General features: G+C 38.1%; 1 protein-coding gene across 10 annotated transcripts in view; it reads right to left on the bottom strand.

Annotated features, from left to right (window-relative positions):
- MYO9A (myosin IXA) overlaps positions 1-16126 on the bottom strand; it is a 189893-nt gene that overhangs the window by 109748 nt on the left and 64019 nt on the right. For 9 of the 10 annotated variants that reach the window (XM_052807707.1, XM_052807706.1, XM_052807711.1 and 6 more), the window contains exons 3-7: positions 13910-14004; positions 9881-9943; positions 8493-8592; positions 5670-5726; positions 1195-1292 (exon numbers count right to left, since the gene is read on the bottom strand). In XM_052807707.1, coding sequence (XP_052663667.1) covers positions 1195-1292; positions 5670-5726; positions 8493-8592; positions 9881-9943; positions 13910-14004 — 413 coding nt within the window. The remainder of the gene's footprint in view (positions 1-1194; positions 1293-5669; positions 5727-8492; positions 8593-9880; positions 9944-13909; positions 14005-16126) is intronic. The other variant, XM_052807713.1, reaches the window with a different exon arrangement.

Raw genomic sequence — 16126 nt, 5'->3', positions numbered from 1 at the left:
GTCTTCTAACTGCTGGCTTAGATACATGTTAAAAAGCAAGGAAAAAGGTGCTTAAAAGAACCGGAGGTAATCCACCCAGTTGCAAAAAAAAAAAAAAAAGTTACATGTTAGCATCCTAAACATCATTTACCCAAGGTGATGAATAGGGTTTCGGGTGCCATTAGCATTAGAACAAAGCAGTAATTCTCTGTTCCCACACAAACCTCAAGGATTTCAGACAGAAAGGAACCACATTCATTAAATTATTGTTTGAACGTTTTGACTTGAAAAAGCACAAGATTTCTCATTGTGTTCCAGCTACTGATGTGCTTTTCAGCAATACTTATGATAAAAAAATTACCTCAAAGTGAGTAGGATTTTGACAATACATATTTTTCTATGCCTGTTACTAATCTTAGTAACATATTTGTCAAATTCATTCAAACCTACTCAAGACTTTCAAGCCAAGAATCAACACAAGAGGAATTGTTTTGTGGTTTTGGTTGAAGACAACCCTCGTATGAAGCATGTAATTCCTTGCAGTGGAAGGCAGAATTGCAACCCAGCTAAGAAGTCCAGTTTTTCAAGCAGCACTTCCAGTGAATTACTGAATGAAGGCAAGTTGGAAATGAGTCTACAGAACAGGCAATTGCATATAAAGGATTAAGTATGAGGACTAATAATCAGGATTTCTGATTAAACCAGGATCTGGATTCATGACATGCAGAGTAAGGCATGACTGATGGTTGAAAAATACTTCCAGGTGCCAACTTCCTGCCAATGCTCCATTTGCATAAAGAGAATCGTTAACTACAGTAATGATGGGCATATTTTGCTTATATCTTTAAATTTTGTTTACTCCTTTATTGTATGAAAGGTCAAGTGTCATTACTCATAGAATGGTTTGGGTTGGAAGGGACCTTTAAAGATCACCTAGTCCAACCCCCCTGCCATGGGCAGGGTCATATTCCACTAGACCAGGCTGCTCAAAGCCCCGTCCAACCTGACCGTGAACACTTCCAGGGATGGGGCATCCACAGCTTCTCTGGGCAACCTTCTTCTAGTGTCTCACCAATTATTCCTTCTCACCAGCCTCATACGTTATACAGAGCACAACAGTTATGTTAGCTCAAGTCAGGTGAATTATCTCACTGATTATGGAGGTTATATTAACTAATATAATCTTCAAGCCGTTAATATGGAAAATAAACTCACTGTCTGCGAGTTTTGGGAAGAAACCCCACCATCTCCATAGCTAGTTGTAACCGCTCAAAGTCATGCTTCAAGTCTTCCCCTTCCACAGAAAAGCAGTCCTGTTGGGTTCAAACAGAAAGATTAAGCACTGAAAGAAATTAAGATCAGAACACATCCAGATGGCCAAGTCAACACTTCATAAATATCATTTAGTGATCTCCATGCCTTTTATCAGCAACTAGAACATTTCCAATCTGGCACTGGGAAATGAGATATCCAGGAGGCCCCACTGACTTTATGGGGAATAATTGTGGCTAATTACCCCCGACATCCAGTCCAGGGACAGGGGGATTCACAGCACCATAGCAGATACAGCAAGAAACACATATGCAATACAATAAAAGACCAGGATTAGCTCCAGTGGCAAGGCAGAATTTTTCTTCTTAAATATTAGAAAGAATACACACAATTGAAAGTTTGATTTTATTTTTTAAATATACTTTTTTAAAGTTTTTTTTTTTAATTTTTTTTAAATCAAGCTGTTTAGGAGAATCTGCTTCTACAAGGATTTTATGGAAAAGCTAACCAGAGTGCACATTTCAATACAACAATTATTTATTGTATACACAAACATTTTTCTCTGTACTGTGTTTTTACCCAGTGCGGTGAGACGGTCTTTCAAAGGACACTACATCTCCACCACAGATGCCTTGGTTTGAATAGCCTGGACCTCAGAGAGGACTACATTGGTATACCTTTTCCAAAATAACATTTTTGGCTAATTTTTCCTGGAGATACATCCTTATTTCCTAGGCTTAACCTCTAACACAAGAGTTGAGTTGCACCATTCTAAGAGTGTGGCAAGATTTCATCAATGTGGGACAAAGAACATACAAAAAGCATGTGAATTAACAAGATGAAATATGTTACACATTTACAGGCAGTTTATTCCACATTAAGCCCTGGTCCATTAGGAGTTCCTATAACTAAAGAGGAAGAATTCAGTTTTAAAATAGAATTCACATAGTTTCATGTAAAATATCAGTGAACTAAATCCTGCATATGAAAGGGAAAGCTTTAAATATATTTCTCACTAACTTTATTCTAACTACCAAGAAGTTTTCTAAAAGTGCAAGCATTGAGAGAATTTGAAATCCGCTACATTTATATATTTCTTGGAGACTAATATGTCTGAACAGTTTAGTTTTTCAGATAATCCCCAACCTGACAGCAGCCATTGATACTTTCAGGGAAATCCAGTGACATTCTGGACCCAACCAATATTGTCCTGCACCAATATTTAGGGAACATAAATGCTCCTTAAATGAGTGTATGAACTATTAATGACAAGTTCCTTCTGCTTTGGCTCACCGTGGGCCACCCCATGGATTATCAATTATTCTCTCTCGCTTCATAGCCCATATTTAATACTTTTTCCCATTGCTGCCTATAAAAATTCCCAATCTATGAATCAAAATTAGTTTAGTGTGCCTCACACAATACAGTGTTATCTTAAACCTCAGAATATTTTACTAACACTTAAATAGAGGCTTTCTACAAGTTAATCCAGGTATGTTAATTAAAAATTACAGCTGCAGTGGCAGTGACAATTAACTAAGCAGCTGCATCCACATAGTTTCTTTTGGTCATTTGTCTGTAAAATGTATTTACCACGTGAGCAAGTGTGCACAAACTTTCGCACAAATAATTCTGAAAGTCTGCACTAAACAGGGTTACGTGAATTGAACATCGTTATACAGGTACCAAGTAGTCACAGGATGATGACTGTTACTTGAAGAGACACTCGTACTCACTTATAGTACATAGAATAAATCATAAATACAGAATATATAGAATGAAGTTATTTTATAGTATCAGCTTTGTGTCTTACAGCACCTATCCACACTTAAAGCCTCACAACTGTATCAGTGATATGTTCTTCATCCCACTCTGTAGCATCATCACAGTGATAGCTACTGATTATAGGGGGAAAATTCTTATTTAAGATATTTATTTCAACATAGGCGACTACTCACACACAACTGCCCTATCCCCTTGACTAAAAGGTAGAGAAGTTCAACAGCACAAGAAAATAAAAAATTTATCGATAGTCCTCAGGGACAACAACTTAATACTGCACAGACAAAGTGAATTTAGAGATGTTGAACATTAAGACCATTTAAAACCGTGTGCAGCATCAATGAATGTAGTGTTTTAAATTTAATGAAAAAATAACGCCTGCGTGTTCTTAGGAAATACTAATTGGAAAGTGAAGCTTTCACCGTTTATTACTAGATGATTGAAAATTACCCTTTTCAAGAGATGTATAAGGTGTTTGTCTGTATATATTATCCAAAGGAATGCAACAAAGACATCTAGACTATATATCAGTAAGATCAGCAGGCATCAGCAATGCAATTATTTAAACCATAAAATATCAGGATAAGAAGTTGTCCCTCCTAAACTCAAACCTTGGCCAACTGACTTCCTCAGCCACCACACACGTACACTGAGGAGAACCTGCAGAAGTTTTTACACCCACTACAGTGGGACCTGGAGTCTGCAGGACAATAATATACCCACAGATTCTGCAAATAAGTCTTTTTAAAAACTTTTTAAAAAGATACCAAGTGTCGCTTTTAGTGACGCTCCACATTCCAGGAGACAATTTCATTTTGTGGCATCATTCATTCAAAATTAAGTCACCAGGCAACAGCAAAATACCATAGACAACTCAGATGTAGCACAATCTATGCCAAAGGCAACTTAATTAACGATTTACATAACAATTGCCAAACTCATTAATCCACATGGAAAGGCCTTTTGTAAATTATCTACTTAAAAGCAGACGCTCTCCGTAGCGTTTCAGCTCTGTACTTTATCCTAATGGCTGATAATTATTAAAAAAAAAAAAAAAAAAAAAAGTAGTTTCCTTGATACTAGGGCATTACAAAGTCCATACCTACAGAGCAAACTCATCACTAATATTCTGCCGGGGCAGTTAGTTTCTCAGCAAAGCAAGTTCCCTGCTTACTATTGTCACATCGAAGCAATCCATGGATTTCCACCAGAAGTTTAAAGAGGATATAATAAATAGGGTTTCTTTATAGACTTTATAGTCTGCAGTGGGTTGAGTCCAAGGTTATGGGGAGAGGTCCAGGGTATGCTTAAGAGTGAATCATCAACTGAAGGAAAGATGTGAGTTACCACAAATATCACAGAAAATGATCCCAAGCAAAATAAAATACCAGATAAACAGCCAAATTGTAATGGCACGCAGTTTTGCTGTGCAAAATAAGGACATATAACATGGTAACCCCCGAGCTGGCAGGGCATTATTAGCCCCTCCAGGAGAAGGTAACAAATGTGGGGTTTGTTTTAATTTTAATTCCTCCAGTCAATTGTCCTAACCCATTCCTTAAGCAATTAAGGTCTTTGCAACTTAGTAAAGTGTATTAAGGTATATAGAAAAGCATCTGCTCTTCACCCCCTGCTCTTGTAGGACCTCTAAGGATGCTGATGTATTAAGGACACCAATACAATATTCAACATTTTTAAACCTTGGGGGGTTAGACTCCCTTTCCCTCCTCCCTTCCTAAGGATTTTGCAGCGTAATCTTGCTGTTAAGACTCTTATATAGCCCAAGTGAAACCCAGCTGCTTCACAGATTACCTCTTACTCTTCCAGATGCATCAGCTAGAGTTCAGCAACCATTAAGCACACGGCAAAATTAGCAGGAACAACATGCAGCTGATCTGAAACATGCTTCCCCATGCAAGACAAAACCAACAGAGACCATCACGGGACACACAGACACCCAAAGCACGTTGCCAGCTGAAGACACCACCTCTGACTCGGTTGCACGGGAGGAGCCAGGGAAGGGGAAGAAGCTCCACTGTTCCCTTTTTTGGTTTGATCCATTTGGAAAGGATGATCATGTCAGCAGAACTATTTTAGGAGAGGGAATTGTTTTGGCGTTCTGAATAATATCAGGATTTGATTTTCTTGCAGATGGCTGGGGGGGATGTTTTGGGTCTTGTCTTTTTTTCCCCTGGAAGCTGGAGAGCAGACACACTGCTACAACCATCATGAACTGATGCATCTCTTAGGGCTTCAAGAGACCAATTTGCTGTTTTATCGGAAAGGAATTTCAATTTTCACATTGCTGCCATATCGCAATTTCCATAAATAATCATGTATTATATCAAGAAGGAACAAAAAAACCCTTAATTTGCTAAAACTAGATGACCATATCCAACTGTTGAAGAAGCTTTCCAGATGGAATGAACCAAAAAAAGGGCAAGGGAAAACACATCTGTATTGTCATGAGCTAATACACAAGCAACACCACGGCAGGGCAGAGGAAGGGAGAGGGTCATTAGTAGGTTAAATTTAATTTGACTTCATTTTCTTCTCAGGTCTTGGTGCACCTAACAAATCCAAGTGAGCAGCAGCCCTGCACCAGCAACACAGAAGACGCGGGTACTTGTACTGACCGGCTCAGAGTCATAGCAATAATCATCCCAGCTCTGTCTGAGGGGTTTCTTTGTCATCTGAAAGCAAGGCAGACCGGGTTAAGTAGTGTTCAGACCAAAACCAACCCCCACTACCTGCTCTTTAACCAGGGCAGCAGCGTCAACCTTCCAAGTAAAATAATTGTTGATATTCTGCATAGTCATTCCTTCCTTTCTTTTTTTTTTTAAGGTAAGATTTATAATGCTTTTGCATTAATGGTGCTCTGATTCCTGCTTACAGGGTTTTCAAGACAGTGACGACCTCTCACGCAATAAGCTTAATGGATTTTCAGATCTCTTCTTTTTCTCCACAGTTGGAGAAACCTTTGGTTTACCTGGAGCTGAAGAGCTATTGACAGAAAACCGCACTGAAGAGCAGATTTTTTGTTTCCACTTTCAACCTCTGCTCTACACACATATAAGTGCTGCAAAAGTGCGATTCTCTGACCAGTTAGAAAGCAACACTTGAAAGCTTTTTAGGAATTTGTATCTTTTTCCAATCAGACAGAGATGGAGTTGAGAGAAGTCAAAGCACATGTCAGTGACCAGACCCAAGAGGGAGAGACACGTGACACCAGAGTTCCTGATGAACTTAAAATAAGGATCTAATCCTGCAAATCACTGATTTCAAAATGTATAAATGTGAATAACCAGCACAGAAAATACTCAGCAAGTTGCAGGGTATGCAATGGTAGGTATACCTGCCATTGGTATGAGGTATGGAGAAGTCATTCAAACTCAGGGGACAGTTTAAGTAAATTTGCTTTTAAAAAAAATTAAAATCTTTTTTTTCAAACCTGCTCCCTGCACTTACAGATCAACAAAATAACCGCACACTTTGATGAAATACCTGAATAGATAATTTCTCATCTGCAATGCAAAATGCACGTTTGTTTTGCATAACACAACGTGAGCTGAGGAACCTGGGAGAATGAAAATAATGCTTGACTCAAGGACTGAGTCAGTCCTTGACTTAAGGGGCTTGGTTCAATACCTTATAGCTTTTCAATTTTAATATTTAATTTTTTAGTTAAACACTTAGGCTCATTTCTGAGCTTGTTCTTTTTCCTTTTAAAAAGGCAGGGTTTTCTCTAGGACACATTTAAGAAGCTACTGTAAATGCTCAAGGGTCATTTTATAATTTTCCCCTTTTATGTTTCCAAAGTTTCTTTTCCCACTCCTCCACTACCTCTTTCCTTTTTTCTCCTTATTTTCCTTTTTCCCCTTTGCCTATAGGGCACGGGAAAGCTGTTACTGTGCTCTCAGAAAGCCTTAGTATGAAAGGATGCCCTGAACACATCTAAAGGAGACGTTTTCCCATAGTTGTCAGTCTTAAATGGTCACTCTAACACTAACCTTAATTATTAAAAATTAAAAAATTATTATAATAAAACCCCTAAAAATTCAGACTGTCAGTATTGTCCACACACAGTGTTTAGGCAAGTCCAGAGTCTGCTCCCCTGATACACTGGATGTACTTCAGCATCCTTCTCCAGCCTACTTGCCCACAGCATCCTAATTTCGATTAAAATAAACATTTCAACCTAAATTATTGCATTCCTACTAGTTCTACACACTACATGCCATTGGATTTATAATTTTACTTTAAATATTAACACCCTTAAGGTGCTATTAAAAAAAAAAAAAAAGGACTGAAATTAAAAGCAATGTTTTCGACTAACATAAAACTACCGGATTGCCCAACAAAACCTGTGAATCTGACAAAACATTCGATCCAAACGATCTTGGCACTTTCCCACTGCAAAACGGCAGCACAGATGGTCGTGAAGATCACACCACGTTCTCCAACTAATGCTTGAGGCACAAAGATAGTGAGCAAAAAGGCTTCAGCTCTTAATATGTTACTCACTTGTGCAAATTTCCTGATCCTGCTAAGAGTGGGTGGGAATCGTTAATATTACAATAGATTTTGGCTTTGATAGCTTTAAAAAGATCTTTAAAAAGCCCCGGGTAATTGAGATGTATTCCAGAGTTAAATTATACTTCTAGAAAGGCTATTTGGGTTGCACTGTGCATACAAGTTTCTCTCCAGCTTATGGGTTAAATCACTCTTTATTGCTAATCATGTTTCAGCTCCAAGAGAATTGCAATTAGTTAAAATCAATGTACAACCTAACTACCCTTCCGCATATTCCTACTCCTTTTTTCTTTTTTTTTTTGAGCAAAAAGCAGTAAAGTCCCTATTCACAAGCATCAGTAGACAACTGCATCTTAAATACCTGAAGTAAACCAGATTTTCCAAAGTATGAGTTTATCTGGCCATTGGTAACACCTCACTCATTTTTAGTTCACACATTTTCAATGGTTGCTGTGGTTTTATTTATATTAAACTTATTATATTGTTAAATTCAAAGGATCATGCTACCAGCCAGCCATGAAGCTACAGAATTAGGACTACCTCATGCAAAACGTTATATCCTGAAGAGCTACTATATCACACACTTTCCCCTCTTCTCCTACTCAGCAGACAAATGTAATGAGCAAATGACATTCACACAGATAAAAGGTAAATTATTACTGTTTCTCCCTTCAACAATTAAAACCACAATATATTTAACATATCCCAGGTAGGGGACAAAAATGGAAAACACTGATTTTTTTTTTCTTTTTTCATACTAGCAGGTGTTCAGATTGCCAATGCAGAATTTTTCCAATAATGGAAGGCTGCCTATAGAACATTAAGACAACCCATTTTTACTACTCCACACATTTTCTTTATTAGCATTAAATATCAGCAGTAGAAAAGGCAAGACCGTGTATTGTATTCCTGTATAGTATTCCCACCTGGTTGAGGTAATGATATTCCTCAGGCTGCTTCAGATGAAATGCTGATCTCTCTTCCTCACTTGCTCCTGCCAGGAGGTAATAAAATACATGGTAGTTCCTGGTGACAATTAAAAAAAAAAAAAAAAAAAAAAAAAGATGTTAAACTTCAAAATATACAGCAGCATTAAGCAGAGAAGCGTATGTAAACCTCATAACCTGATTTTCCAGCTTCCAAACTCAGACCTGAACACTGTTTAGAAATGGCCTATACCCACTTTGCAGTGATGTAGAAGATTAAATTAAGTAATGGAGAATGAGATCCCTCTTTTCCATCCAAGGACATTCACTGCCCTAGAATATACTTTAAGAATTCCTAGCCAACATTGTCATGTTTTCCTTCAGAAACATGTGCAATGCCTACATATTTATTAGAATCAAAATGACATATTTCCTTGCAATGCAGAAATTATTATTATTTTTAATACCTTATTACCACTAAAAAGGTAATGATTTTGCAGTTGCAGTCCTGTAAGACAGAACGGAAAAATCTTCAATTTTTACAGCTACTCAAATATTCAAAATACTTGAATATTACTAATACTAAAAACACCCCAAGCGACACTTCTCTGTTTTGCTTCAAGACAACTCTAACACAGATTAACGATAAGACCGTAGAAGTATTTCTAAAATTAAAACTTTGCTTTTCTGTTGGATGTTTTCCAAGAGGAACTGAGGTTAATCATCTTGCAACACTCAAGAGTACATTTGTCAAGGCTGTATATGCTACTTAACTTCGGGATCAGCCCATGAGCATTTGAGAAAACTTCTCACACATCTGTCTCAAAAGGGAAACACAGACAGAAGTGCCAAGAGTTGAAAGACAACTAGAAGCAACAAATTTATTTAAAATCAGAGTAATAATTACTGAGAGAGGAGTATGTAACAAATAATATGTTGCAATTAGGAAAGAACAATTTGCTTAAATTTGTTGTCGATACAATTTTAGCTTTTTCTAGAGGCCCTTCTGATGGCTTCAGTGTGTTAAGAACGGTAAAACAAAACTAAAATACCATCTCCCCCCCAACTAGATATTAAATAGTTTACAAGCTGTACAAGAAAATAAATGGTACATAATAAGCCATATGACATGAATCATAAAGACAATGGAAAATATAAGTCAAGGACTGTCAATAAAATAATGGAGTTTATTTTCCCTGGGTTACAGTACATTCCTCCCTAAACAGCAAAATATAAAATGTATCATTTACCTTTGAAGCACAGGGTTTAGCAGTGTGAAAACCCTGACCCCCTGTGCCAGCTCAAACAGGGTTTTAATCTATCTGTGCCACGCTATCGGCATATATAGAAGTCAAAACCAATCCCGTAAGCAAAACATAGGCACCTACCGTTCATTGTGCTCCTGATAGACTAGTCTTGATTTCTCCAGGAGGTACTTTTCAACATAAGCTCTGGAAGGAAAAAAGAAAAGTGTTATTCATTGACTCAATATTTGAATTAAATGAACATAGCTTACCAGGACTTTTCAGTCTTAGTATGCACAAAAAAAAGTTTCAGCCTTGTTTCACTTAGTTATATAAATGTCTTCCTAGGCAGAACAAGTCCAATATTATGTTTGGCTTTTGAGGGGTTTTTTGGCTTGATACAAAGCCAACACTAACTTGGATATGAAAAACACGATCTCAAATGCATTGGCCTATGGGCAGGGAGCGCAGGGGGAAATTTTGACAGCAATGAAGAATCTCGGATACCTATTTAATCCAAAGCCAGCAAAATAAAATTGCTTGCAGACCAAGATTTGTGCACACAAGAAATGTATCTGGGTGCAAAAGTTTGCAAGATCAGATTTAGCTGCAGAATCGGTCCCCAAATCACCATTCCCTCTTCCAGAAGAGCCACTTCTCAACAAAAACTCGGGCTATTAACTTGTAGCTATGGTCTAAAAAATAAGCAATTGCAAAAACTCCTTATTGGAGTTTACATTTTATCCTAAGAGCATCCATAATAAACATGCTTAATTTACATATTAAATACTCTTTTCAAGCTTGTAAAGCTAAAACAAGCTTCAACAGGTTTTTTCTTCCAAACAATACTAACCAGTAATGATAGGGATTTAGAAACCAGAGTTATAATTGGCAGTTTTGATGATGTAGTTGTGCTTTTCCAGCTACAGACGCCCAGTGACGTGGCACCCACATTACCAGCCACGTATGAATCGGGAAACCCAACAAACCTTGGTCACGGTAGGACAAAAAGGTGCCTCTACACTCGCTTCTCCACCATAGCCTCCAGGTGGGGAAGACAGACCTATTTATTACTTGCATTTCAGAAATTCTCCCCTCCTTTCACTAAAAACTAAACTAAAATAAATAATTTGGATGTGCTGCAGAGGTTTTGTGACAACTCTTACTGCAGCTCTTCGGAGAGGCTACTGGAAATGGCATATCCAACCGCCCATGGGATGATCTTGCTGGATAGGAGGAGTAAAGAAATACAGACAGTAAAGCAGTATTATTCCTCTGTATGATGTATGCCAAAAAGGTTTATTCTTGTTTATTCCCTGTGAGGAAGCTGAGAATAGTCTATGGATATTCCTCGCTGACAGTTGTTTTTTTTTTATCCCCTTTCTAACCTGAAACCAATTTTTCCTTTCCAAGCCACGCCATAAATTTACTGCAGGCTCAGTGAACAGACGAGAGAAAAACATATCAGTGTCCCAGATCCCACTCCCACCCCTGGGTAGTAGCTCAGCTCACTGCTGTACGACAACCTGGATCACGTCCGCCACCCTTGACATTTCATCCCTTCCCCTGTGATTTCTGCTCTTATTACAGGCCCCCCCCCCCCAATCACTCTCATGCAATAATTTAGGTCGGAAAGGTCTTCTAGAGGTCATCTGGTCCAAACCACTATTTAAATCAGGGCAATTTTTTTTTTTTTTTGGTAGATGCCACTAGAATACTGTTTTGGCAAAATACTCCTTGCTTAGGGTAAAGGTCATAATGAATGCATGTCCCAAGAAGAACATATGTCCCCTCTTGTAATAGGATCATGAAAAGGAAAACCAATTTAAGTATAAAAAAGTAGATGTCTCCAAGTGTTTTCTTTTTATTTACTGTGGTCAATTATATCAAATTTACCTCTAAGAGTAAAGAAAAGGAGTTCTAAGAGGATGATTTCATGTCAAATACTCATTTAAGCATGCTACAGAGCCTGTACTTAGCATCCTAGGTAACATATCTGAAATCTGAGACTGAATTTCATATACAAATACCAACATGCAAAACACCCAAGCACAACATGTTTGAAAGCGCCAACTCATGGTATTTGAGATACAGCCTCATGCCATTGCACAGATTTACCATTATACCAGTGCACTGTTGCTTTTAATTAAAATGTCTCCTATCTGACTCTTCTGCAATTTTATGGAGCGTGTCAGATGTTGAGGCTTTTGATCATCTTAGGGGGACTGAACAGGTTGCAAAGACCTTCCTCCAGAACTCGCTTATCATCAAACAGGACATAATAAATTCATAAAGCCTTATGGGAACGCACTTAACTATAGCCATTGCTCATGCTCCATCAATTTTAAAGACAGCTTCAAAGACTTCATTTCATGAGGCGGGGTTGGTGGCTACTAAATCTCTTGACTATTACATCTCTTAAGTCTTAAGTTTAAATTCACTTCAAGTTTTGGGTCATTATATTCATAGGGTTTGTAAGCAAATATCCAACTGCTATTTTCAGCCTCCAAACAGAGCAAAATTCTGATTCAGGGCTGCAAATTACAGTTACATTAACAAAGCAAATAATATGCAGAATACAGGAGGATAATTGACTTGGGTTGTGTTTAAAATCTATGCTAAGTTTAAAAAAAAATAAAAATACTTGTGATCTTCTTTGTAAGACTATGGAATAAAATTGTGGTCTTGTATGCCAGGAACAGCTCACAGGTTTTTTTAAATGCCTTTTTATTTTCATTAGGGCAGCACTTCAAGCTTATAGCAAAGCACAGTCACATCACACTGTGCAACCAAGGACTAAGAAAGTGCATTTTTTTTAAAGAAGAGGGAAAATGCCTCTTATTATATGAACTAGAGTATACAAATACAAATGTTACTTGCACCTATCTGCCAAGTATAGAGGCCACTTGCACAGAGCTGACATAGCATGCCAAGATAATACAGTGTTAAGGCATTTGTTAGATTCATGTTACCCTGTATTTCAGTAGGTATTAAAAATATTGAGGCTTATCATTTTAAGAGAACTGTTCGCCAGAATTAAGGAAGAAAAAAAAAAAAGAAAAAGAACATCAGATTTGATGTAGGATGAAAAAACAGCGGGATGTTACACAGAGTACCCAAGCTCACTTGAAAAATTAATGGAAGCTATTTGTGTGATACTGTTCTGCTGGAAAACAAGAAAGAAAAAAATTTAAAAGCAATTCTCTAAAATAACAACAATGTCCCAGCAAGAGATCTCTTAGCTAGCTGCAGAAATTATACAACCCCTGGAATGCCACTTCTACTCTTCATTTTTCCAACTGAGTTAATTAACCTGGACAAAAAGCAGAGTTATCGAAGCCCTGCTCATTTAGATCTAGCTTGAGTCACTTTGTGATGACCTGATGCCATGTAAATTGTCTAAAGCCAAAGAGAAAGCCAGGCTTAGGTAAGCCCACCCAGAAGGTTTCATCCATAGGCTTCCAACCATGCAGCACTTCTCCTGCAGCCCTCCCCAGGAAAAGGAAGGTTTGAGTCACAGCTGGATGTGGGTAGCAGAAAAGATGCTGAAATCAACTGTGGAGAACCACAATGGAGACAAGCATCTCCTTGCAACGGCCCGGGGGAAAGAAGAGGCCCTAACTGCTCAAGAGCTGGGTTAAAGTGAGACTTCGGGGTAGAGACAGAAGCATATGGGGAATTAGACAGTGATCAAGAAGAGTCTGGCTCCATTGCCTCTGTAACACCCATCAGGCAGCTGGAGATTAAGTCCCCCCCTTGGCTTTCTCTTCCTGAGACTGAGCAAAGCCAGCTCGCTCAGCCCCGACTTCCTACCATATGCTCCAGTCCCCTAACCCATCCTAGCTAAAATGTTCTGCTTTCCTGCCTTAACTGCTATCTTAAGAGGAAAAGTTCCATTTCAGCTTAATTACAAAGCTGCTGACATCATGATTAAGGAGAGCTCGACTGGCTTGAAGCCAGCTCAGGTGTATTCACACTTCAGTGTGCAGCTCAGATATGCCTACATTTTCATACCAGTGGATTTAAATACACTAACACCTCCCCCCCTCCATTTTGGGAAACGTACTGGCCAAAAAATTAACCTTCTTTTTCATGTACCCCCTACAACGGCCTGTTTAGGCTCCTTGTGCAGGTAAGAGTACATACAGCATCTTCAACCTGATTCCCACTTACCCTCGCACAGTGCCCGTCTCCTGATAATTCACTTGAATAAATTTGCCGAAGCGACTCGAGTTGTTGTTATGTGCTGTTTTTGCATTTCCAAAAGCCTGTGAAAAGAGAGAGATGCCATCATTACGTTCGAAAAGCCACCACTTCACCTTATTTATATGCACGTCACTAACAACTTAACTTTGGGGATTTTGCTATCATTGTACAATTAATGAAAAGCATATGGTGAAAGTTAGTTGAATGGTCTACAAAATATATGATGAGCTTCTGGGGACCATATTCATTTTCAATTTGGTATTCATGAAGGGCAGATAAACACTGTTTAAAAATAAAGTGTTAGCTGTATAAGAGAGATTTAATATTTGAAGCTATTATAGTCTATATTAAGGCTGTGCTTTATTCATTTGAATAAATATAAAAGTACACTGCTCCAACAAGACTCTAAATTTTAATGAGCTAGAGGAAGCTGCTTTTTAATTACATATGGAATTAGGGGGAAAAAATGCTTTGAAGGCTACTCAGATATTAGACAATGTCATATATAGCACCAGCATAACGCAGAGTATTTTCAGCATTTCAGACACTGTAGTTTTGATTTGCTGCTGCTGTTTTTCCAAAATCAAAATGCTTTTAAGTCTTTATTATGCAAAGCTTTTATTAAAACCCTGCCTTACCGAGGCACCTAATACAGAGAGTCGTTTATTGCCATTTAAAAGAAATCTCTGAACAGAAGAGCTATTGGAAACCTGTAAGAACTGCAGCTCAGCTTCACTGAAAACTGGTATTTTCAATAGTGCCTAAATCACTTTAATAATAATCCAGCCCACACTGACAGAATCTGTCAAGCTGCCAGGTCCAATTAATGTTTCATTTATTAAACCAGTTTTGATAATCATTCACATTTTCTTCTAAGCCAAACTTATTTGAAGTAATTATACTTCAAATTATACTATTCAAAATAGTAATTTTGAAGAAATTATGAAGATAATTTCTAAGTGTTGCATGTGTGTGGACATTGAATTACAATTACAAATACATTTTGTGCTGAGGCTTAATATCAGAGCTCAGCTCGGAGCTCCCAATAGATTTATTCCCTGCTCAGCTATTTATTAGAAAAGATTAAAAGGGCTTTACATCTATAATCTGAAGCTTTTCAAATGACCCTTTCAGATTCAACTTTGCAACTAAAAGCAAAAAATAAAGGCCAAATTAAACGAAACTTTGGCAAAAAGGCATCCGGCACCTTCAGTACCTGCGTGGTGCGTGCTCTCACGTCTACTTTTATCTTCCCGGGCACGTTTATTTAGCAATCTGGTTAGATTTAATGATTTAAGAACCGAAGGAGGTTTGCTAACAGAACAACGACGTGATTTTTTTTCCCCCTATTTGAATACAGGGATTTGTTTAAACTCAGGCCGTTGCATATGAATTCGCTTCAGTTGACTAAAACATGTTCTGGGATAGCTAAAACCTGCCAAGCAAGCCGATTATACTTGAGAGAGGATTTCAGACACACAGCTAAGGAACCCTCCCCTACAGAGAAGGGCTGCTCTTTTCAGGCTGCTCACACCTGTTTTCTGCTTATTCCCCCCCAAAATCCTCCCCCCACCCAGCATCCCTCCTCTACCCCACCATCCGGAGGGCGTCGAAGATGCCCACACCTCCAGGTGACCACCGAAGCCCCCAAAACTCTCCTGGTAATGAAAATCCAGGCATCCTCTCCCCCAAAATAGGTGTTTTGGCATTAAAAGACAGGGTGCTAGTTAACATTTCCAAAGGATTTTACCTATCCTCCTCCAGGTATTTCAGTGAGCAGAGACACAGCAAGAAACTTATAAGCAGAATATGTTGATATTCAACACAAGCCAGTGCATCGCCATATATTTAGATACTCATTTTAAATTATATTAATTACGTTACAAGCATTTCCCTGCAATAGGATCGACCATAATCTGAGACATCACATTAAAGCAATACGATAAATTTTCTCTATACCTCATTAATGTTGCTCACTTGAGAACAAACAAGCCAGCAACAATATGAACTTTAATCACCTTTTCATATAATTGAATAAAGAATTCAAGCAAAAAACAATATTAAAAGCATTTTCTGGTTTGGTTCCCTGTGCTTATACCTTAAGTAATAGCTTATGGAGAAAAAAGGTCTGTTTATTAGGATTTCTTTGGGAAGAGCCTTACCCAGGAATAAATCTTTTTTATT

This window comes from Harpia harpyja, chromosome 14, assembly GCF_026419915.1.
Source record: "Harpia harpyja isolate bHarHar1 chromosome 14, bHarHar1 primary haplotype, whole genome shotgun sequence".
NCBI lineage: Eukaryota > Metazoa > Chordata > Aves > Accipitriformes > Accipitridae > Harpia > Harpia harpyja.
This window is presented reverse-complemented; position numbering and strand designations above follow the sequence as displayed.